Raw genomic sequence first — 24,707 nt, 5'->3', positions numbered from 1 at the left:
TTGAGTTTTTCAATGAGCCTGTCACATCCAACAAGTGCACAGGTTTTTATGTGCTGTTCAAAGGGCTCATGATATGAATGTTCTCTGCTTCCAAGAAGTGCACCACCGAGGGCGCTTGTCTCTCTTTGAACATATCTGACAGTAGCTTTACACAAATGCGTAATTTATAGGGAAAGCAGCTCACATAAGGGAATTGTGCTAATGTGTATTAATTATGTGTGTTTTCTACCAAACCTCTTTTCTATCATTGTTCACTGAAAGTACACCTACACAGAACACAAAGAACATTACATCAGCTTTGCTATATTTGTAAAAACAATATCCTAGCTGTTTCAACACAACTTAGATTTGAAAAAAAAGCTGCTGTTGTTACTTCTGCAGCCTGCTAAGTCTTTATAATGCATATTTAACTCATTACAACTAAGTTAAACTGTTGATCTAACTAAGGTTTATTTAAACGTATACATATTATTGCTTATAGCATATCAAAAATCTAAAAAAAAAAAAATTTTTTTAGTGCAGCTTACCAGGCCTTAGATGTGCTGGCTGCATGTTTTTTTACAGTACATTACAGAAAGACTACGGATTGATGTTTGATATAAAAGCAAAGATCAATGTGCCATGGGCAGAAGAATCAAAGATCAATTACTTGACCACAATAACAGAACACCTTTGGTGGAATGTTTTGATGGAAAAGAACCCTAAACCAACCGTGAAGCATAGTGGTGGGAATTTTATGGTTCAGAGTTTCTTTGTGGTTTTACTGTCTGGTTAGCTAGCATTCATCCAGTGAACTATGCATTCTATCAAAGTAAAACCATCTGTTAGATTGTAAGCTCTTCTGGGCAGGGTCCTCTCCTCCCAATATGTCATTGTTTGTATCTGTCTGTCATTTGCAACCCCTATTCAATGTACAGCACAGCATAATATGTTGGCGCTATATAGTGTTTAACCACCTGGGCGTTACACTGAGGTCTAGATTTCTGTACCAAAAGCGTTACAGGTTTTAATGAATTTTTTTTTTTAATTGTAGACCTGTAACCTACAGAAATATGTCCGAACAGGGTTCTAGTAGATATCATGAATATAAAAAAAGTTTGAAACACACAATCATGTAAAAAAAAAATTGTTTTAATAAAGTTAAAATACACAAAAATCAGCTTAAACAAGAATACATAAATAAATGAAAAATACTGAAAATGCGATAATTCGGTATACTGTATAGTAATATATATTTCTAAAACACCTCCCTAGTGTCCAACCGTCCAACAACACATACCTATAGACAAAACCACATAAATATATTTTGTATTATTTTGTATTGGACTGGATACAGAACTTTGTAATGAATTCAATACAAAATATTTGAATTTCCTGCTACGACCCTCATCGACGGGCGCATGCACGGACATCATCAGGATTCCCCAAGGGACGCGTACGCGAACGCCGGGTATTCTAATTCTTTACAAACTTCCATGCAAAAAGTGTTACATTTTTTGCATGGAAATTTATTTTAGATTGTAGGCTATAATTCACCGAATTACTCAATAATTACTTATAATTCACCGAATTACCGCATAACTCACCAAAATATGTCCAAAATTTTATAAATTTAATAATAATTTTTTTTTCTTATAAAACATAAAAAAAAACCTTTAAAAAAAATCTTTAAAAAAAAAACTAAAAAAAAGTTTAAAAAAAAAAAATAGTGTATAATGTAATGTACTGTAGCCTATATAATATATATATAACACAATTATATATATATTAAATAAGGATTTCTTTGTATTGGACTCAATACAGCTTTTTTGTATTGAGTTCAATGCAAAGGAACTCAATACAAAATTCTGAATTTACCGCCCCGCCTCCCGCCCGCACCGACGCATGCAGTGACGTCACCGGGAAACCCCGGTGATCATCACTGCACTCGCCGGATGAAGAAAGAAGAGAGAAGACGTATCCGGAGGAGCTGCGGGGAGAAGGTGAGTATTTTTTTTTGCGATCGGCGCTGGATCATCGCACGGAGGGAGAAGAAGCTGGCCGGCTTAGTTTAGAAGAAGAAACTGGCCGGCCGGCTTTTTCTTCCTGGAGAGGACACCCGACGCTTGAACACGACGCTGGAACACGACCGATGGACGATCGCAGCGGGACCAGGTAAGTGATCGATAAACCCGAACTTTTCTCACTGTATTTTCATACAGTGAGAAAAGTTCGGGCTTATCGATAATTGTAACTTTTTGAAGCCCGTACCAAGGTCGGGCTTATCGCTTAGGTGGCTATGAATAATAATATTTTTAATAATAATAATAAACTGTTAAAAAGTGAAAGGTAAACTGAAAAGAAATCTTTCAACAAAATAATGATCGTAGGCACACTAGCAAAGGAAGTGATTTAAAAAAATGTATGGTTAATTAACAGGCCTATTTATATCACTTTTTAAATCTCATATTGGTGTGAACTTGCCATAATTTTCAAAATAGGTACAAAGATAAAAAGGAAAGAAAAGACGGGGTTTTGGCCTTGGTTTCAAACAAAAATTATGTATTAGTAATAATGTTCATACATAATTAATAACAGCAATAAAGTAATTTACCCTGCCCGTTATACATCATGAACTAGGGTTACCCGTACTATACATAAATGCGCTAGCGTTTAGTGTTAAACCGTTGAGTCTTATTAACCCGACGTGTTTCGCCACTGTGGGCTTCCTCAGGGGTATGCAATGTTGCTAGGTTGCAGTACAATATGTTCACAGGTAGTATAGAGGCACCTTGTGTTTCTGGGGTGCTTTTAATTGTAGTCAGTCTTAGTATAGGGATAAGTTGAGGTGATAAGGCAATATGCACTGTGGTTGGGTAGCCAGCATTCACATGCTTAAAGGTCGTTGTTTAGGATGAAAACCGGGACCCAGATTGAAAAATGTGGAGATGTGGAGAAGTTAAAAAGAAGCTTTTGCTCTCCTGTGCTGCATAGGAGAGCCGTCCGGCATCCATTGAGCAGCATATGCACACCCGAATGTGAACATTATTACCAATACATACTTTTTGTTTGAAACCATGGCAAAAACCCAGACTTTTCTTTCATTTTTTACCTTTGTACCTACTATATACTAGGGGTGGCCACCTTGAAACCTAATGACTCACACAGAAGCTGGGGAAATACCTCTTTCTTTCCTTTTGTTCATATAATTATAAAATATTTGATTTTGCTATGGCATTGTTGCTGAACTGTAGCCAACTGCATACCAAGGTTCCTGGTGAAAAATTACGCTTGGAGAATTTGCTTCTTTGATAAAGCCTATGTCTGAATTTCCTAGCTGATATAATGGCTTAAGCCATCTTCATTGGCAACTTAGACAACAAGCATAAACCATATGAACAGATTTTGGTGGTAATAAAGGTTTAGAAAGTATACCAGACTAAATAGGGTTAAGGCTTTAGCTAAGATGGGTAAGCCACGGTATATATTCAATACATTTAACTTACTTGTTCTATGTTTATACACACACTGTGCTCTGCAGGAGACCACATGATTAGCTGGCAGATGCTTTATTGCCTATTGACAATCATTTAGCGTTCATGTGTCCTGCAGGCCTTCAACACATTTAGAGATAGCAAGAAAATTGTGTCAGGTTAACTAGTTAAAAAATTGCTTCCTAGCTTTTAACAGATAGCAGGTGTTGAGGCACAGGTATAATAAACAGTAATGTTGTTCCAAAAGAAAAGAAAAAGGAAAATATGAACATGGCTTACACGAGTAAATTAGACAATGAATGGGACGCCAGTGTTGGAGTCAGTTTGTATTTAGGAAACTGGTAGTGACATAAAGCAGATATACCTGTTTGTGCATAGTTCCTCCAGTAGATAATGATTAGGTGGCATATCATGTTAGGAATTCAATTTGTGCTCAATGAAAAAAATAGGTCTTTGGATTACTGAGTGGCAAAAATTCAGGCTGACTGGTGCTCTACAAGGAAATGTATACACAGACTGCAGGTAAGAGTGCAGCCCATTCATTTTAATTATTATTTTTATTATGCAAATGACAGACAGATACAATCAAAGACACAGAAAGAGGAGGAGAGGACCCTTCCCAAAAGAGCTTACAATCTAAAAGATCAGACTATATTCTGTAAACTATTCAAGTTGCAAGATACAGAAAAGTATTGTGATTGGGTTCTTGAATAAATGCTCATTGTGATTTCTGAAGAGGCATGGAGTGACAGTATCATGGTATACCAAGGCACGGCCTTGTATTCAGGCTATTAATCAGCATAGGGCAGCAACCTATATTTTGAGTTACTTCTGTATTCCAGCACATACTGTAACTGTGGTAAGCTATAGAAACCTTCACTCACTTTATTGGATCTGAATGTTCATAAGTATTTCATAGCAAAAGCATATGATCTTCACCTTCCTCTGTTTGACCAATCACATTTACATTACCAAGGTAGGTTTACTTTTATCCAAATTATTTTATTCCTTCATCATGTTTTTTCTGTGTTGGAGACATCAAGTAACATGTGGTGTGTTTGCTTTAGGGTGTATCTTCTCCAATAGAAGCTTGTATTCTCTAATCACCAGTTTACCAACAAAAGGTGGTTTAAAACAATGTAGAGTACACAGGCAATGCTCCATATTTGTTTCTAAAAGCTCCATTCCCAATGGGGTATAGTTTTATATTAGGACATTATACTATTATTTCTATTTGAATTTTAAATTGATGTAAAAAATTAATCAAAAGACTGTAACGATTTTTTTTTGCACCACAAAAAAAAGAGTAAGACTAAGTGTAACCAAAAGATGTTTTGGCAGAACGACTAACATTTCCTGCAGCCAAGTGCTGACAACAACAAAAACAAAATTGTAATAAAATGTTTCACTGGTTAAAAAGAAATACCAAGCGATGACTGGCTTCCATACAAAAGTGTCCCGTGGGCACTGTCAATGGTCTTTTCTAGTTCCAACATTTAAGGACAATGGTTAGTAATACTTTGGCAAGCATTGTTCAGAACATCTTTTTGTTTATTTGGCAAAAGCTCCATTTTACTGTGTCATGTGCCACTCGCAGGATATGTCCCTGCTTAGTTCCAAATACTAATAAAATATATTTGATTGACCAGATGGCTTTTTTTCTCTGTGCCTTTATTTTTGAGCTTTTAGTAACTGCCAGATTTATTTTCAGGAGGTTTTAGGACTAAAGTGAAACAGTAGCCTTTGTAGTGTAGTTGCAGTCTTTGTAAGCTTCTTTGTGAGTATAATTTAACCCAATATTTTATGTACTGTTACAATATTCCATCTGTTTATTTTCATGTGCACTGCAGTTGGAATGCACTTACTCCAATATCAATGCCAAAAGAACTAAAGGTCCGCATTATCAACATCTGGAAATCCAAAAGTATGTGGTAGCAATGAGATGTCCATATGGTCTGTGGATATTGACTAGCATATAAATAAATCCGTGGGATAATTTAAAGTGTTCTTAGAGTGAGATTGTGATATTTAATATCATTGATCCACATAACACATATGCTTCTAGTGGAACATTAATGTCAGTGGCATCCATTTCCATTTTCTTAGGTCAAAATTTTGTAATCATTAAAATAATGTAAAGCTCCATTTCAAGATGATACATACAGATGTGTTTTTGGCCCAACTTTTACATCAGTGGCTCAGATATACTCATGTTTTTTCAGTAAATTGCCAGAAACAATGAGCTGAATTGAATTCTAACTGGTTACTGTGGGTTTCTAAAATATGTACAAGCCTGCAGTTGGGTTTCCAACATTTTGGACTATGCTTGAAGATCCTCACTCCCACAGTAATGTGCTCATGTACTCCTACCGTGCCCTATTTTTTTGGCTTTTCCTGCGTGGTTGCTTTCATAGTGAATCTGTTTGCCATTTAGTTTTTTTAACAAAGAAGTTCATTTTTGGAGAAGTTTAATGGTAATATCTTTTTTTTAATCAAGAAAAGCCTCTTCTGTGCTCCTCTCAATCATAGGTTCAAATTGTGAACCTTGACTTAGGTTTAGCCCACTCAAAATGCTTCTGTCCTTGTTGGGGTGGTTACATTTGACAGGGAAGATGTGGGTAAAAATGAATGGAGTTGCCAAAGCAAAATCTGGATCGGGGGGTTGGACAGAGAAGTAAAGCTTTTGGTTGGCATTTGGGGTGCTTGCTTCTAGGCTTTACCAGTTTAAAGTGGCTGATTCTTCAACTTTATTGTAGCAACGCAAACTGTCCAAAAGTCTTTATAAACAACAGTGGAAGAGATGTACACAAAGAAAATACCCACCAAATATTGGTTGTGGAAGGGCAGTTTATTAACATTGATAAGTTGCATAATCAGACTTTTACTGAACTAGGGTCAGAAAATCATCTAACTCCTGTCTGGCTCATGTCTAGAAATTGCTCTACTATAACCACTATTTCAGTGGAATAAATCATTTTAGTTTACATGCCTTTGGGTGCAACTTTACAACTTTACTTTATAATTAGAGTTTGGAGCAATTTATGTTAGCTTTGCACTCCTAGTAAAGTCATTTTTCTGTTGGAATTTGACTAATTGCCATGGGTACCATAAGGCTGTGTTTCCATCTGTTCCTTAATGCAAAGAAAAATGCATTGCACTGCATTACAGTACCATACACCCCAATGCACATAACATACTCTGGCATTTATATTCTATCCTTATTACAATCCAATGCCCTGATATTCTGTGGAAGGTAACATGATACAAAAGAGGTTAGGAATCGTCTCACAATAAATTGTTGAAATACTTAATTTAATAAAAGTGTACTTAATTATTTCCACATTATTGAGTAATAAATGTGAACAGGAATTTGCATCACATTCAATGAAGATTTCCAACTCTTTTAGTAAATAGCTTCATTGTGTTTCATGGTGTGCTACATTGCTGAAAAGTGCCAAAATCAATAAATTGCTGTAACACAATGAATGTAAAAATGTGCATTATTAAACTACACGCATATGTGTGGGCTCTAGAAACAGAAATAAAGTCATACTATTATAGGCTGCCATTCGGACTTTTTTAAAATAAACTTTTTTTTGTCTGGTACCTTCTGTGCACTGAAGTTCATACACATTTAATAAAGTCATAATAAAGATACTATGTAAAGTATAGTCACCCATTGGAATTAGATATTTCTTTCCTTTCATCAATGTGGGAATATTCACAACAGTGGTCCACATCTTTTGTTTCTGAGCTCCAACCCAAACCATTCTGTGTGTTCTTTGGATAACTTGAGAAAGGGCTGGCATCTCTATCAGGTTTTATTTCTGTTTGTCTCAGTCAAGGAGACAATTTTGTTTTAAAGCCAGATAAAGTGAAATACATTTTCTGCAGTGGGAACAATAATAGCAATAATTTTTTTTGCAAGTTAAGAAATTGTTAGACTGCTTTCAGATCTATTGTCATGTGTATCCCAGAACAGGAAATACAAAGAAATCTCTTATGGGGCAATGCAAACAGAAGGAGATAATTTAGAGATGGTTAGGCACCACAATACCCTGACCAAGGGCAATCCCAAAATCATTGTTCATCCACTTGATAGGCACATCTGGAGCTTGTTTCCCCTTGTATTGGAAAAGCTATGAAACAGCCAATGATTTTTCTGTGAATTAGAAAAGTAAATAACAACATGCTGGCCAAAGACCTCACCTTGCCTATATCAATGCCCTGCATTCTTTTGTGACTTTTGTCTACTGGATCTAAAAGTATGACATATTATAGGGGTCTCCCCACCCTAATTCCCTACTCTTTAAAAAAAATCCCCCAAAAAAAGAAAATGGCATGGGTTGCAGTTGGTACCTTTTAGTGGTCTCCTGTATATATATATTAGGCTGATTTACTAGCTGAATAATTCATACATGTAAAATCACCACTTTAAAAACCACTACAGGTTGATCTGGGTTTAGATGCTTCCTGAAATGACTTGATTATTGGACCGTACTTTCCTACATGCTCTCATATTTGATTTATAATGATTTATGTTGCTGACTAGTTCAGAGGGTCCTTGTTAAAGTATTGTCTGTATTACCTCTTTCCTGCTGTTGTTAAAAAAAAATTACAAGGAAAAAAGAAATAGTTAGACTGCTGTCAAATATATTATTATGTTTATCCCAAATATATCTCATGGATATTATATTTTTTCCAACACATGGAATAAACAGACTTTACTTATAGGGCAATGAATAGTTTGCAGGCTTTCCTTACTCTATCCTTTCGTCACTCTATTCAAACCAAAAAAGAAATTGGCTGAAATTTTTCTATAACTTCTACTTTGCTCTTCGCCTTATAAAATAAGTCGAACAATTTATTTCCTAGTGTATTGGTTTCAGGGTAATAGAACACCTGGTATTACACATATTCCCTCCAGAATACTTCGGGTCCACTTTGTAGATCTACCATTAACTTCTATACCAAAAAAACTTTCAACAGTATAACTTTCCTTATTGCTAATAGAAAAAAAACTTCTCAGTTGTATGGATTAGGCTTTTAACTTTACATATGTACCTACTAATCCTAATAGTTTAGGAAATGGGCTTTTAACAGGACTCCTGTACATACCATTGATTTACCAACCCGTGTAAAACATTCTTTTTCAATACAATAGTTAAACAACTCCTCCGCATGCAGTGCAGCCCCCCACATATCTGTTCTTTCACATCATAATAAAATACAGCGGTATTCCAAGTTACTGCTGTAGGTGGCTTAAAGTAAATTAGACCTCATTTATAACTTTCCATTGCAAAGACGACTACACAAATGAAACAGATACATTAGCATGAGGCACCTTTTATAATTCAATTCAGATTGGCAGGGAACTTTGACATTACGTACTTTTATTATTATGCACAAATGATATGATTTGGAAGCTACAAATAGAATGGCGTAGCAAGACTTTCATTGGCAGCCTGCCACATGGTTAATGGCTGCCTCCGTTAAAGCCATAAATGAGAGAAATTCTTTAAAAGAAGGATATCTTTGTACCTAATATTCTGGTAGGAATGCAGTGTTTGTTAGGATCGAAATATACTTTTATTTTATATAGGGCAAAGGGGGGATTCTTTTAAGTATTGTAGAGTACAAAGTACTAAATAATATTTAGTATTTTAATTAACGTTCCTGTTTCTAACATGCGGTTTACAGACATCACAAATCAGCGCTCCCTGCATTGCATACACAGGGCAGCATGGCAGTACAGCGATGCTGAATGCTTACAAAAGATATTTGGAGTTTACACATTCAGTAGCTCTGAATAGCATTCAAGCCAATGAGCAATAATGGGCTAGGTTAATGGTGTATGGCAAAGGTCGGGAAAATGGCTTTAAGGCATACTCCAGTCAAACCAATATTTTACATTTGAATTGACCCTTTGCTTTGCCCATGTAGGACAAAATGAAAGAATCCCTTTATAGTGTTTTTATCAATGTTTTTACACAACTTTTACCCATGATATATACAACTTAAGGCTTCTATTACAAAATGTGTGAATCCTGGGCAAAAGATTTGTTTCTCCTGGATAAAGATATTGATAAAAAGGTGCCTTAATTTCCCCATTTCCTAGCAGCATGTATTCAGTTTTTTCCTTCCTTTACTCTACCATCATTACATACAGTGAACAAAAACATCTGTCATTTCTGGGTATGTAGACAAGTGAGCACTAGTGTTTGCCCATGGGCTCATCATCACCACTAGATGGCATTGTATTCTCATGTAAAGTGTGTAACAAGCTCTTGCCATCAGACACATGGGACCTGAGTTTCTTGCACACTGAAAATGATGGCACAACACCATCTACCAGTGACCAAAAATAAAGTACAAAAAAACATTTAAGAGCAGAAGATCCATCATAACCAACTTAAAATATAACAAGACAAAAAATAAAAATACAAAATATTTTACCTGTAAAGAGAGAAAAAAGATATACAGATGGACCACATGTGATTTTTATCGATTTAGTTTTGTAAATGTTTTAAAATAACACACCATGGATGTATTTATTCATATTAACGTTATTGGTTTTTCTATTCATTACTGTTTTGAATGTTAGAAATAATGTCTGCATTGTGTGTTCTAGGTTTATACTCGAGTCAAAGCAATACAGCATGGACATTTCCATACTTTATATTTTCCCTGTCTCTTTTTCAGACAGAAAATGTAATAAAAGACAGCAACCCCTGCCCTATCCAAATTAAAACTAAAATGTAAAATGTGTTAGCTATCTACACACTTTAAATGACTTTGCTACTTTGGAGGACAAAACCTAATCACTTACTGACATCACTTTTCATCCTAGAATACTAGAATATTTGCTAGCTATTGTTCACTATATTCTTATAGTTACCTGCGTCTTCATGCAAACTAAAAACAGTAAAGTCCGTATAAGGATTGAAGACCAAATATAATAAGACAAAATGGAATATTCTAAGGGCCTGACCCAAACCATCCAATTAGGTAATTGCCTTCTGTTAGGAAAAAAAGACAGAAAAGTGCACCAACCTAGCATAATGACACAACCGTTTTATTGTAAAATAATAAAATTGCTACAGAATTGGAAAAAAACTTCTCAATTAAGATTCTGTTTGGCATGCCTAGTGTAAAAAGTGACAGTGTTTTTGCATGACTGTAGTCTTATGTCGCATTACCTCATTATTACTGGCTTTTGCCTAAGTGGGGTTCTAAGGGTTGGAATGAGTTAGGCTAAACATTGCACATGCATTTTCAATCGGACTCCAAGGCATTGTAATGCAGTGAATGGATGTGAACAATCCGTGTGTTGCATTGTTTTGCATTACCTGTAGCTTTTACTATCTTGGATGTGTTGTAATTCATTCTAATTGAATGAACATTTAAATGCAATACATGTATCACGTGTGATATATTCATAGGAACTGATTTCTGCTTTTTTCTGTATTTTTATATTCTTCTGAAAGTGGTTCTGAAGTGTTTAATGGCATTTTAAAGCAGGTGTTTAAAAGCCTAAAAATACTTTTAAACACCCATAAATGTCATTGTAATCATTTAGATGTCTTAAAGCAATCATCTAAAAGCCAAATATACAAATATCAGGTAATAGAAGCATTTATAAACATTCTTCAAAATGCTTTCAAACTCCTGTAAATGCCCCCTAATAGTTCACAGGCAATTTATAAAGGCTTATAAATGCCTATAAATGCTTCAATTGTTTACAAGCCATTAAAAATGCCCCTGTTGATTTCAACGCAATCATTTATGAGGGTTTGTCAAACACTGCAAAGCACTGCAATGCTGCAAAGTGCATTTTCATTTACTCTCAAAAACATAATGCCCAAAAACACTCTGCTGTGATCTGTCCTATTGGAATGAATGGTGATTGCAATCGCAGGAAACAATCTGTGTAAACTTAGCACTAGAACTGAATCAAAGCAAGGTGAACAGGTAGGAAGGAAAGGTAACAAAGGGGCCTCAAAATTTTTTATCATAATTCAACAGTGATGTACCTGGAGGACCTGATTTTCTGCTTTTGCACCACCCTGACCTTGCGGAGACCTGGACAAAGAAATCAATCACCTGGATATCAACTAAAACCTGAATAAATCCAAAATTCAGATACCTTGAACAGTATTAACACACCCTATATGGTTTATATTTCCATTCAGTTTACCCCTCCTCTTGTTTTCATCAGGACATACATATAGAGATGAGCCTCTGGCATTCTCGCAAAAATTTCCTCGAACTTCAGATGGTTTGGCGAAATTTTGGTGAACCGATTTTGCAAAACCATCGGAGGATCTAGGAAATTTTAACAGGAGGATTCACAGGGAATCCTCATGTTTATGATCCCCGGGCCATCTTAATTAACCTCTAGTGCCGCAGATCGCACACTTAAAAACATTTTTTTTTCTTTTAATACGAGCTCGATCGACGAATTTACCCCAGCCTTTTTTGCTTAAAATTCGGTAAGCGAGAACCGAATTTGCTGCGAGATCGAGTTTTAAAAACTCGCTCGCTCGCTCATCCCTACTTACATACACTGAAATCCCTTCTTCTGAGGTCCATTATACAACGAAGAAAAATAAAACAGTAATGTTATCCTTGACTAATGTATACCAATTTCCCCATCTTTTTGTTTAGGAGGAGACATTTGAAAGAATACAGCAACTTAACATACTGTATGTGAAATATGGTAACACATGAAAAGCTTTCTATCCCACAGAATAGTTCCTAAATATTGCTATTAAATCAACCAAAAACAGATGTATTGCTCATTATTACTTCTTATAGCCGAAATGCTGTGATTCAGTATCAGCCGGAGCACAGGTCACATCTGTAGCTTGATACCGAATAGCAATTTTGCATCACAGTCCATTACTGTAATGTATGTAGGTTTAGGCAGTTCACAGAGACACATGTAGGCTACAATTTAGTACAAAGGCATGGGAAAGCTCTTAGCAAAGGAAAAGGTTCTAAATCAGATGTTCTGTCTTTGTGTGCCATTCTAACAGCGTTCCAACATTAGGAAGGCATTTAGGAGATGTAGATGCAAATGCAGACATTTTGTTCCCTTAGAAAAGAATATAAAGTAGCCGCAACAGAACTGGAGAAATAATGGGCTCTAATTGACACTTTTATGCCTAATAAGTACGAAATAAATAGAAGTGGAAGGAGCAGATATTGTGTCTTTCCTCTTGCCTCTGTAAATGGAATACTGTAAATATTTCATTCTGTTAGATATCATTGGTCAAAATGTATTGTTGCTTTACTTTTTATGTGTCATTTTTAGCCCATGTTTTATATGTTGTAATGGATCAAGGCTCACTATTTCCAGCATGTGTTTATGGCAAAATTATTACGAACATCATTCAGCCACCTTATAATATATGCAATATAAAATGACATGTTTGGTTGATTTGTTGCTATGGCTATAGTGTGAATTCTGTAATAATACATAATAATTCACAGTAAAGTTGGATTAACAATGTTGTTTCTGAAAATGCTGAGTTTAAGTGTGCCTCTTTAATGTGTTTTATCGATTCCTTTGCATTAGATTGGGCTCTTTTTTTAAAACAAGGAATCAGACATTCCCCCAAACATTCCTCTTAGGAACCTTCCAGGTCTATGTGCTTCAATGGCAGTAATTGATTACCAGAGAATAAAGGAATGTTTGAAGGAATGGCAGATTCCCAGTTTTAATGAATAAAGCCCGTTATGGTTTAGCATATTTTAATGCAGGGGTGTCAACTCTGGCCCGCAAGGTCCTTTTTTTGCCCCCCAAACAATTCCGAAAATGAATGTCATCTGACCCGCACGCTACATATTGCAGCGTGTGGTGCCGCTTCTACAATTCCCGGCATTACTCGCATCAATGAGTGGCCCCGCATTGTTGTTCTGTTCCATAGACGCAAGTAATGCAAGGAATTGTAGTCTCGGCATCACTCGTGTCTGTGACACATCATATGCGATTGCAAAGGCAAAAGCAAAGGCGAAAATCCCGGCTGCACATATATAGGGATGCTGGGGATGTCTTTCTGTGTGAGAAGGCTTCTAACAGTGGGGAGTGGGGAGGGAAGCAGAGAGGGCAGCACATGATTCTCCTATGACAGGTGAGCTGTAGCTTTCCTGTCACTATAGTCTTGTAGTTCAATGTCTGTGCAATGTTCTGCCATTCAATGTCCTATTAGCTCCAGACTTCTGATTCAAATTCAGGATATATATATATATATATATATATAAATAAATATATTGTTTAGCATTTTTATTGTTGGTGGATCATTTTGATTTTAAAATGTTTTGAGTTTTATGTCTTTTGGAGTCTTAGGCCTCTTTCTCTATTATAGGTTGTTCCAGATTGAATGTTAAGCAAAACCTCTTTGTTTTCATATGAAAAGGCTTTATATCTAATGAGAAGGAAAAACTTCAATTTTTTCAATACATTTCAAGTTTGGCCCCCAACTTGGTCTAAGTTTTTAATTTTGGCCCTCTATGTATTTGAGTTTGACACCACTGTTTTTGTGTATTGTACCGTTTTTTATGTTTTTTGTTTGCATGGTAGACATACAACTAAATCCAACAAGACCAGTTCTAAAACAACTAATGTACAGTATAAAACAAAAAAAATAAAAAAATCCTAAACTGGGGTTTTTATTACTGGCATAATACTGGCATATTGGCATCAGCAATAAAGAAGACATTTCTAGAGGGCTGGGAGATTCAAAGTTCACCTAAGCAAAATCTAGAATTTGTCTGTTTCAATAATAATTAGCCTAATTTTCAACAAGCTCAGAAAATCACCTGATGATGAATATACTCAAGTCAAAGCGTTTTCCGGTATTTTAATTTATAAATAACTACCTTTGTTTTTATTCGAGTCAGTTTATCAGTTTTTATAAAGTTTTTGTTCTGTCGTGTCACTTGTTAAAACCAGTTGGTCTGCATTGAAAAAAAAATGTAAAAAATGTATGAAGTTGTACTGTTCTATAAGCTAGTGTTCAGTTTTGAGACAGACAGAATTTGGTAATTTTGGACCAGTTTAAGGTCCCCAGAACCAAACACATTCAAGAGATGGGTCCACAAAGCCATTTATTCGCGGGAAGTTTGTTGAATGATGTTGGTAAAAAAATAGGAACAACCATAGAGGGTGTGAGTCTGGGAGGAGGGAAAGCGCCAGAGATAAGTTCAGTATTATGGCAAGAACTGTATTTTTTTTGGTAGAGTCTTTTAAGAAGTATAAATGGGTGTAATCAGCGGTAATTGTTTTTTTTAATTTTTATTATGGTAACATGTAGCACTATTTTAATGTTACAAATTATGTTATTTACCCTTCAGGTATATAAGAAAGTCAAAGGATTTGCATAAACACCCATACATATGTGTGTTATATACTTATACTGATTGTGGAATAATATGTATTATCTGTGCCATATTGCAATTACAGACCTGGTTTTGTTATATTGGCAATGTTAGATTAAATAATGCAGTTTACATTCATTTTGCCATTTATGATTTATTTCCAGATAACCTTTTTTATGCTGCTGTCTGCTGTGTGTGTCATGCTCAACTTGGCGGGTTCCATTCTCTCCTGTCAAAACGCTCAACTAGTCAGTTCTCTTGAAGGCTGTCGTCTGGTAAGTGCCTGCAGTGTAACCCATATTGACCTGAATATTGGATATATTTCTTGCTCTATTAACTTTTGAATCTGCAGAAATTGTTGAAATATAGTACTATTTACCAAATGTACAGATTGTGCATAAATATAACAATTCTGCATTGTTTTTAATATATTGATTCTTGAAAGTAACAAAACCTCTCTGCATGCCTGAAATGAGCTTTACAGTGTATTTGTTAAAATTATATGATGAATAAATTGTGCATATGATACACATACATACATGATAAAACATGATAAAAAATATAGGGTTAAGAACATAACAAAAATTGTAGTTTATAACTGTAAATAAATGCTGATTTCAGCATTTTTTTCTCACATAAATTGATATATTATTTGAATCTTATGCTCTTTGTATAACATTTTGCCACAGATTGTAGTACTCTCTTACTTAGTAGGTGTTAAAAATATGAAATTAAGGAATTTCAGTCTTGTGGTTGACCACAGCGTTCTACTGCAGGCTCAACTATTAGTTAGTTTAGGAACCATTTTTGCGCTGGATCGTGGCACGGTTTATAAAAGCAATAGGTCGCTTCTGGCTGCGCCGTTACTTTTCCTCCTCTAAAAGAACATCTTTCAACCTCAACCGCAAATGATGCAGTTGACACTCAAACCTACATAGTGCTAAGGGACAGCACCATGTCAGTTCCTCCCTAGTGATGTTACTGGGTCTGAAATAATATGCAATGAAAACATTCCATTGGCTTGTTGATGATGGGAGAAAGGAGGAACCAGGAATATGAACAGATTAAACTTCAACTTTAGACTATGACAGTGTAAAAGGCTTTGTTGTTGTTTGTGTCCAGTTTGGGGAAATTCACACCTTTTAGAGCGAGAGAATCATCTTAAACAGTTATCTAAGAGGGGAATTCCTCACACTTTGGGGAGATTTTCTTTCAATTACTGTTGCACCTCCTGGATAGAATGTTAAGGTAAATCCCTTCAGTAGTACACAGACAGGGCCCTTCCCAAATCTATCCAGAACTTGGATCATTTTGATTACACATATACATTACGTAATAAAACATAATTACAGCAGTTATTATGTAAAAGCACTGCCAGCCCAGGTCTGGTTTATATACTTGTTGATGTTATGTCTATGGTATATAGCCTATATGTAAAGCTTTCATTAACAACATTAAGGGGTAAACTTTAGCATACTTAGCAAAGTGTATAGTTTACAAAGGTTTTCTATACCTTCAAGCAAAATCACAACTTGACATGATTCATGACGGGTAGTGTGGAAAGGTGAAGTGATTTATGTTGCTCAAAGCCCACCTGCAGGCTAATGACAAACTTACCCTTAGCCATTTTAAATGCTCATTTTTGCCTAGGGTTTCTAGGTGTGTTAAGTTCTGTTAAATGCCTACCTGTAGCAAAAAGAGTAGATGTACTTCCTTTGTTAAAAAAACAAAAAAGAAAAATAATATAAACTTTCAAAAATAATCAATCTAAATAACCAAAACAAACAATTGCAAATACCATTCACTATTATCTGAGCTCTGTGCTGTTATGTGTAACCTTCCCTGGCAGCTAGGTTTGTGACAGGAGCTCCTACTATGAGGACGTCAGCCTAATATATCACACACTGACTACGGGGCTCTAGGCAAGCTGTGCAAAGCATGGCATGCTATGTGTCCCAAGGAGGGAACAAGGACACAAAGTGACCACAGTACGTGGATCTGATTCCATGCTTACCATAGTCAGGTACAAGTGGGAGAGGAAACCTTTGATGGGAGCCTATAAATCACCTGGTACTTACTGACTCCTTTGCTATTTAAATTAAAGCTACATGTTAGCTGTGTTGTAAAATAAGAAATAACCCACAATTTTTATGCTTAGGGTTTATACTTCAATATTCACCTGTTGGGATGCCCTCATCATTGATCTGTTTTGCCTTAAAGAATTATGGTGGCTGAAAAATATTCAGCATAAAGAAATGCCTGGTCCCCAGTTCTGCACTGTGGCTCCGTCCACTAGTCTCTATTACTTTAGTGACATTGTGAATGTTAGATGGAGCCACAGCACACTGATAGTATATCTGTCACATTAGGTTCAGGAGAACAAAAGAATGAGATAAGTGAATATTAACTGAAGTTCGAAAGTGCTTATATCTGCTTTCTGTGGTTCTTCCCTCCTCTCCATCTAAATATTGAGTATCAAAATACTGATAAAATATTATAAATATGTTCCCAATGACATTATCATTGTGTGTCTGTGCTACTTAGTACAATTCAAGTAGATCATAGCTGATGAAAGCAGACCGTAGAGTGCTTTGCATAGCTTCTTCACACATGAAGCTTTAATAAAGCCCAATGATGATAGATGCCCACCAGTCAGGAAATAGGACGGGCTCTATCAGACATACGGTAGCATTTATTTACAATGTGAAGACGATAGTGTGCAGGGAAAACAAAGTTCACAATTTCAATACAAAAGAGGAGCATGTACAACTGTGTAAGAATGAAGGTAAATTCAGAGTTTTGCTTTAATTCTTATCTTTACAGTGGGACATTTGTAAAATCTTTCAAACCCAGCCATGAAGTTGCTTTTACCTATCCTGTTTGGAGATGCAAGCCACCTCTGACTTATAAAACTAATTGGATTGCTTAGTTTCTCTGCATTGCATAAGAAGCAATAAGCCGAAGTATATAAGTAAATCAAACATATTTGTCCAGTAGAGCTTGTAAGCATTTTTAACATTTATGGGAGAGCCCTTGTGACTATTTGAAAGAGAAATTACAGGAAGGACTCATGTAATCCTGAAGACAACAAGTTAAATACAGAAATATAACATGCAGTACCAGCAGAAATACAATTGCTTGCCCCTTGTGAGTAAAGTCAGGTAAAATTTGTTACATTTCACAGTGTGCTAGAATAACTGTGTCCAGCAGACAAATGAGGTAGGAGACCCAGAGGCCCCATGTTTTATATTTAGCAAAGTGTATTGGCCAGGCACCAACTCTTAACACACTTGAAGGCCTTTAAAAAGCAGACAAACCTTCATTCTGAACTCATTTCTTTTCTGACTCCCTAATTTCATTTACAGTATAGATTCATGCAGACAAAAAGTTTTATTACTTGATTATCCAAAAAATACATCTCAAGAGAAAAAACAATTCAGGACGTGCAAAATAGGTGACGAGTAGGGGCCATCTGGACAGTGCAGCTTCAACACACATACACACAAATATATATATATGTATTATTACTGATTTTTAATATATATTTTAGGTATTTAATGCTATCCATTGTATTGAAACTGCCTGGATAACCACACAGTTTACTTGGAAAAATTCTTCCAAGTAAACTAGGCCCTAAAGCTCCAACACTTTTGGGAAGTGGTGGTGGAGGTTGCTGCAGGTCATGCTTCAGGTTTGTATCAGGCTATTGATTTGATGGATTGTGCCACTGGCCAGCTGGATTGCTCCTCTGGTTGCCTGTAATGTTTACCTGTAGCAGTTTTTCATTTTCAATGTAGAAGCAGTTGTTTTAAATTACTTAGTATATACAACTGTTATAGATATATGCACATTATGCATTTTAGAACAGTTGCTAGCCAATTTCTGTCCAATTCAATACAAGATCGTTGCCGTTCAATACCTCTGGCTGTCTTGTGTTCCTCTGTGCCCAATTGGCCTCTGTAGCAAATAGCAAGATCTGTACACACCAATATAGTCCTGAGTATTGCCCAAATACATTTGGATTAATTTTTCACACTTGGATGTCTTGGATGTCACACTTTTCACATCTTTCACACTTGGATGTCTTGCCATCTTTCCAATGGCTACATTATTTTAAAAGCAGAAAATATACAATCACACTCATGTTTCTGTTTAGTTCCTTTTTTAATGTTTACAAAGTTGAAGCCGTTTCAAAGTTTGGTTTATACATAATCCTTGGTTGCTTCTGTAGTTAGATTTTCAAGGTGAAAGTTTTTTTCTTACCCATGCTTATATATTATCATGCATAAGAACAAACCAACACTGATTTTAAAGTTTGTAGATTGAGTTGCAAATTTTATTTTGAACGAGCTGGTTAGCATATCAAAGTGACAACAATATAAATCAGGGGTCCTCAAACTTTTTAAACAGATGGTCCCTCAGACTGTCGGGGGGCCGTACTATAGTTTGAAAAAAAACAGGAGAAGATTCTTATGCACACTGCACAAAACGTATTTATTGTATAAAAAACATGAAAGAACAATACTATATGCACAGCACACTTGCCGATCATTACAAAAAAAAAGTGGCGTTTACTTTGGCTTTAAAATTGCTTGAGATTATTCCTCAATTCCTATGTGCATTGGAAAATGCACAGATACATTTGAATTTTCACTGTGTGTATTGAAAATGCAAATTTATCTTGCATTTTCCATGCCAATGAATAATCTCAAGCAATTCATTAATTTGCTTCTTTTTATACACCCCACCCTACACCCAACAGTACCCCACACTTTTTATTTGTGGGGTATCTATCTGCAGAATCACATTACTGAGGGGGACATTGTCAGAGAGGAGGTAAGTATAGCAGCCACAGTCCTTTTTTAGAGGACTAATATTATTTTTAGTATTATCCTATACCATATTTGTATATCCCGGTCTTATAAAGCAGCACTATACAATGTCCATAGTCATGTAATTACTCCCTCGAAGTGGCACACAATCTTTTGATAACAGGAATAACTGCACATTGGAGATCAGTGAAACATATGCTGGTGAATTAAAAGCTGACCAATTATCACCAACTATCCTTTGATCATCCATAACAGGAGTAATTAGTGCGTTAAACTCTTTTAATTTTGCAATAGGCCTAAGAAATGATGCTGTCAGTCATTTTAAATATAATAAAAATAATCTGACAATATTTACACAACATCAGCTTTATCCATTTTATACAGGAATCAATGGACTGTAGTCTCATGTGGCTGCTTCCGTTCCATTCATGCAACATTAAAACTGAAATATCAAAGCATTTACATCATTTTTAAGCTAACAACATTTAATGAACCGTCAGCCATTAAAACAAATAAATAAAGTATTAAGCAATAAAAGCCAAATATAGTTTGTTAAAGTGGACCTCTTAGATCAGCCAGTCTGAAAGAAAGCAAATGTAGTCTAACATATTCTTTCATGCAGCCCTTCAATTTTTCATTATTTCTTTGTTTCCACTTAATCAGCTGCGTGCTGTTTTCAATTTCAGCCTTTTCTATTTCACATCTCTTGGTATTCCCCTTATTACAGTTGATGAATCCAATTTCATTTAACATTAGTAGTCGTTCTATATCATGCATAAAATAGTTCATTTAAATTCACAATATTCAATAATGTCGTGAATGGCAATCCAACTCGAGCCTGGTGTAGGCCTCTTTATTAGGGCACAGGGATCTGTTTAAGCTATGGCAATTTAAACCAGGTCCCGGCCTTAACTTAATCTCTCTGTAAAATATGCATTTCAATGCGACACACTATTTGCAGCTGTCAGGATTACGAATCATTTGCAATTAGCTTAATAAGAAAAACACCAAACAAAACGGATTCATCTCGCTGGACATGTATGTCATGCTCGCCCTATGCACTTAAACAGCCATCAAACTAACAGCTATTAAATATGGTCTGGTGAAATATCTAAGTGGAAGGAAAACTGACCTTCCAATTTTTATTTTTTTTACAATCACTCTTAATTAGTAGCACTCTCTCATTTCCAAGGTTTCAGTTTCTCTCTCTCTCTTTCTCAAATTTTTCCCTTTCTTTTGTTCTTTTGTTCATTCTTACATCTCTCCGTCATCTCTCTTGGTGTTCTATCTCTCCCTTTCTTACATATATTTCTTTACATGGTCTAATACTTTATATTATCTTACTAGTGTGGTTTGTCTCTCATAAATTTCTAATGTCAATTTAACATTGTCCATCTCTCCAGCTCTTTCTTTTCTCTATTTTTTATTCCACCATCCCCTTTTTATCTTGCTCATGTCTTCTTTTTTATCCTCCTCTTTCCATCTAACCTCTCTTTGGCTCTCTGTTAAATCTGATTTTACTTCTTATGATTAGAATTTCTTAATGCTGTACTGTTATCTTTCAGTAGAAGCAGCATCAAGCTGATGTTATACCTTTTATTGGCTGAGTAGTTTAAAACTGCAAGCTTTAAAGGCAGCTTATGTTTTTATGGTTCATTTTATTCTTGTGTTATATGCAATGCCTGACAAAGAAACATGCAGTGTCGCAAAAACTTGCCATTTTATTCTGTTTAGCCAATAAAAGGTATCAAAATGAAACCTCCATTTACCAGATCTTTACAATAAAAAGTGTAGGCTAGCATAACCTAACACTTAACTGTATGAAGGTTAAAAGTTTTTCTGAGTATACTAGCAGCAGTTTGTGTTTTTCTAGAAAAGCATTTTTCAAGTTTTAATGCCTATTTTTTATTTTTCATTTTAATTACTACTATTATTTGGTTTATTTAAAGGACAATAACCTAACAGGAATAATAAAGCAATTTCCTATACATTTATGCTGTTCATTGCCTTTAACCACTATCTACCACTTGCCCCCCCACCTACCTCCAGTGGCAAGGCCCAAGTTTCCTGATCACATATGATCCTGACATAGCTAGCTGCCTGGAACAAATGAACTCCCATGTGCATGAGTTTTTAAGGCACAAATCCGTAATGTATTTAGTATAATTCCCAAAGGGCAATAGTACAATCATCAATGTACACAATGGTTATACCAGGACCTACATCTCCGTGGTCCAATCGTTAACCGATGAAAGTGATTCTAGACATAGGTCACCTACTTAATATCGTATTGTCATCATAGATGGCAGGGCCGCAAAGAACCAATGCAAAAGAAGAGTTTTTTTTTTTTTTTTTGGGGGGGGGGGTTGAGCACAGCCAGAATTCCAGCTGTGTTTCGCCCATTGTGGGCTTCTTCAGGGGTAGCTGTGCGCTTGTAATTGCAAGTATTGCGTGGGGTTTATTCTGGATTGAGGGGTCACCAATGTTGGAGAAGGATATAATATCCCAGGTGAGTATAGATCTGGTCCCAGGGATATATCAATATTATATTCTTCTCCAACATTGGTGACCAACTTAGAAAGACCCCTAATTCCGATATACATCTCTGGAGAACAGTGATGTCACTGACATGGTTAGAAGAATGGAGAATTAAGGGGTTATTTAAAGTATATACAAAAAATGTATAAAAATAATAGGGGCCTTAAAGCTAAGTGGGAACCTAGAGGTACCTACATACTACTTATTGAGGTGTTCAACATTAAAATGTCAAACTAGAGCCTGCATGGTTGTGGAGCAGTGTGACTCTATATGACACCTTCAGGTCAGATAATGTGAATGTCAGTGTTTGTAGTAAGGCAGCTAAGAAGTAAGCACTGACCATTATAACTTCTCAAAAGTTTCTTCCCATCCTAATATCCTTTTGTATCTTTATGTTTTGTACTTTGCAGCCTTTTGTTCCAGTTCTATTGCCTTTTCTCAATTTTCTTCTGCCCTTTATATCTCCATCATAATAGGAGTTCAGTAAGAAATAGGAACCACCTTAATTCAACAAGGTGACACACAACGTGTGCTCAATGCACAGAACCATATAAGATTGTATTTCTCCTACTCAAAATGTCTTCAATTTGGTTTCTTTTAAATGGATCAGAGGAAAATGACACAGAAAGATATAGTGTCTGTGCTTTTATTTTCAGCTCTGTCTGTTTTCAGTTCTATTCTTACCTAATTCTAAGTTATCTGAAGTTTTACCCAATATACAATGGTAAATGTCAACTCTCTGATTAAACCAATTTTTCATGTTAGCATGATTTATTTCAAATCCATGGCCCTTGTACTACTTTCTCTCTTACCAAAAAGTTGACGGCATAAAATAAATGAAAAGCTTACAATTTCTATATTGATTTATCAGTCTGATAATACGTTTTTACATTGCAAGCAATACAATTAGTCTATTAAACGCAAATTAACTTTAGTATTTCTCCCTTGGAAACTATCAGGTCATTTTTTACTCCAGAGAGAGGAAAAAGTTTTAATAATATATGCTTTCAATTAACATAAACTGGGGACATTGTGTTTTCAAGAGAAATATCTTGTTTCCTAGGTTTTTTTTTCTATGCATTAAATGTGGACATACAAAACTGAGACCAAATCTAGCACAGCTATCTTCATGTCTTGAAGCTTCTTCTTTCTATTAGGACCACTAAACCAAAATTACATAATTGCAATATTACTTAAAAAAATCCTAATAATGTACTTTAATTCCTTGTATCTTCTGACCATCCCCATGACATCATTACACATGTTAACAGACAGGTCTTTGTTGCAGAGGGGGTATGCTATGCTTCATCAGCAATAAAACAAACTTACCTGCCTGTTTGTAATCTTCTCTTGAATGTGGCACAGCCTGGTATATGATCCTGACATAGCTAGCTGCCAGGAACAAATGAACTCCCATGTGCATGAGCATTCCAGCCTAGCCGATCAATTTGCCAAAAATGTCGGCACCAGCAAAGGAACAAGGAGAGGTGAGTTTGGTTAAAAAGAAATTGTTAACAGGCAGGTAAGTTTGTTTCATTGTTGAAGAGACATCACAATAACCCTTGTGCAATTTAATAATTTTAAGGTTTACTTCCACTTTAACAGTGGCTGTCTGTTGTGTACTAAGATCTCAGATTAAAGTGAAATGTAAGCTATGGACATTGAAATATTTCAATATACTTATATAGATTTAAAATATTTCTAAAACTTTAAAGCAAAAATTATAAGATATGACAGCCTACTTGTGCTTATTATTATTACGTATTATTATCGCATACATTTTTTTTAGGCTATGAGAATATCTTCCTCACTACAAAACATACCTGTTGATCATGGTATGTCCTTGTAACTTGCTGTGATGTGAAATTTAATTTTCCCAGTTTTCAGATTCACTGCACTTCAATTCAGCGATGGTCTAGAGAACAACCGGGGGTGACAACCTTTCTCCTCTATGAATACAGTACAGTGAGTGATCAATATCACTGAAAAGCAAGGAGTTGGTTTCTGGCATTATAACCAGATAAAAGTAATGGGCAAAAAGCACCCCCCTTAAAAAATTGTCCAGTGGGGGTGGGGGGAACCATAGTTCCCAGCAGGGAGTGTGGAAAAATTGGTGTCCAGTGAAGGATGTGTGAAAACAATAATGCTGGTAGGGGCAGAGGTAAATATTGGTGTCAGTGAACATCACATTATCATCATACCATGCTATGTAGTTTGTGTCCCATGCTGATGTCTTGTTCTCCTTTCTAGACTATGTAGAGTCTGTACGCAGGAGATCAGGGACTGAAAATTAGAATCCAGTGTAACATTCAGTAAAAAAACTCTCTCCCACCCCTTATTAGCCATATAGCTATTGTATCTGCCTTTGTTCCAAAGAAATATCAATGTGTGTGTAAGGACACAATTCCTCCCTATGTACAGAACAGTCAGTTCAGGTAGCAGGCATGTATGTGGGTAGGTTCAAAGAGATCTGTACATGTGA

The 24,707-nt window shown here is 35.7% G+C and overlaps 1 protein-coding gene across 1 annotated transcript in view; it reads left to right on the top strand.

The window, feature by feature from the left end:
• The window catches only part of ENTREP2 (endosomal transmembrane epsin interactor 2), a 402,743-nt gene that overhangs the window by 219,225 nt on the left and 158,811 nt on the right, over positions 1 to 24,707 (top strand). Inside the window, exon 3 of the mRNA XM_072402292.1 lies at positions 15,020 to 15,130. Within this exon, the coding sequence (XP_072258393.1) occupies positions 15,020 to 15,130 (111 nt within the window). The remainder of the gene's footprint in view (positions 1 to 15,019; positions 15,131 to 24,707) is intronic.

This window comes from Pyxicephalus adspersus, chromosome 2, assembly GCF_032062135.1.
Source record: "Pyxicephalus adspersus chromosome 2, UCB_Pads_2.0, whole genome shotgun sequence".
Classification (NCBI taxonomy): Eukaryota; Metazoa; Chordata; class Amphibia; order Anura; family Pyxicephalidae; genus Pyxicephalus; species Pyxicephalus adspersus.
This window is presented reverse-complemented; position numbering and strand designations above follow the sequence as displayed.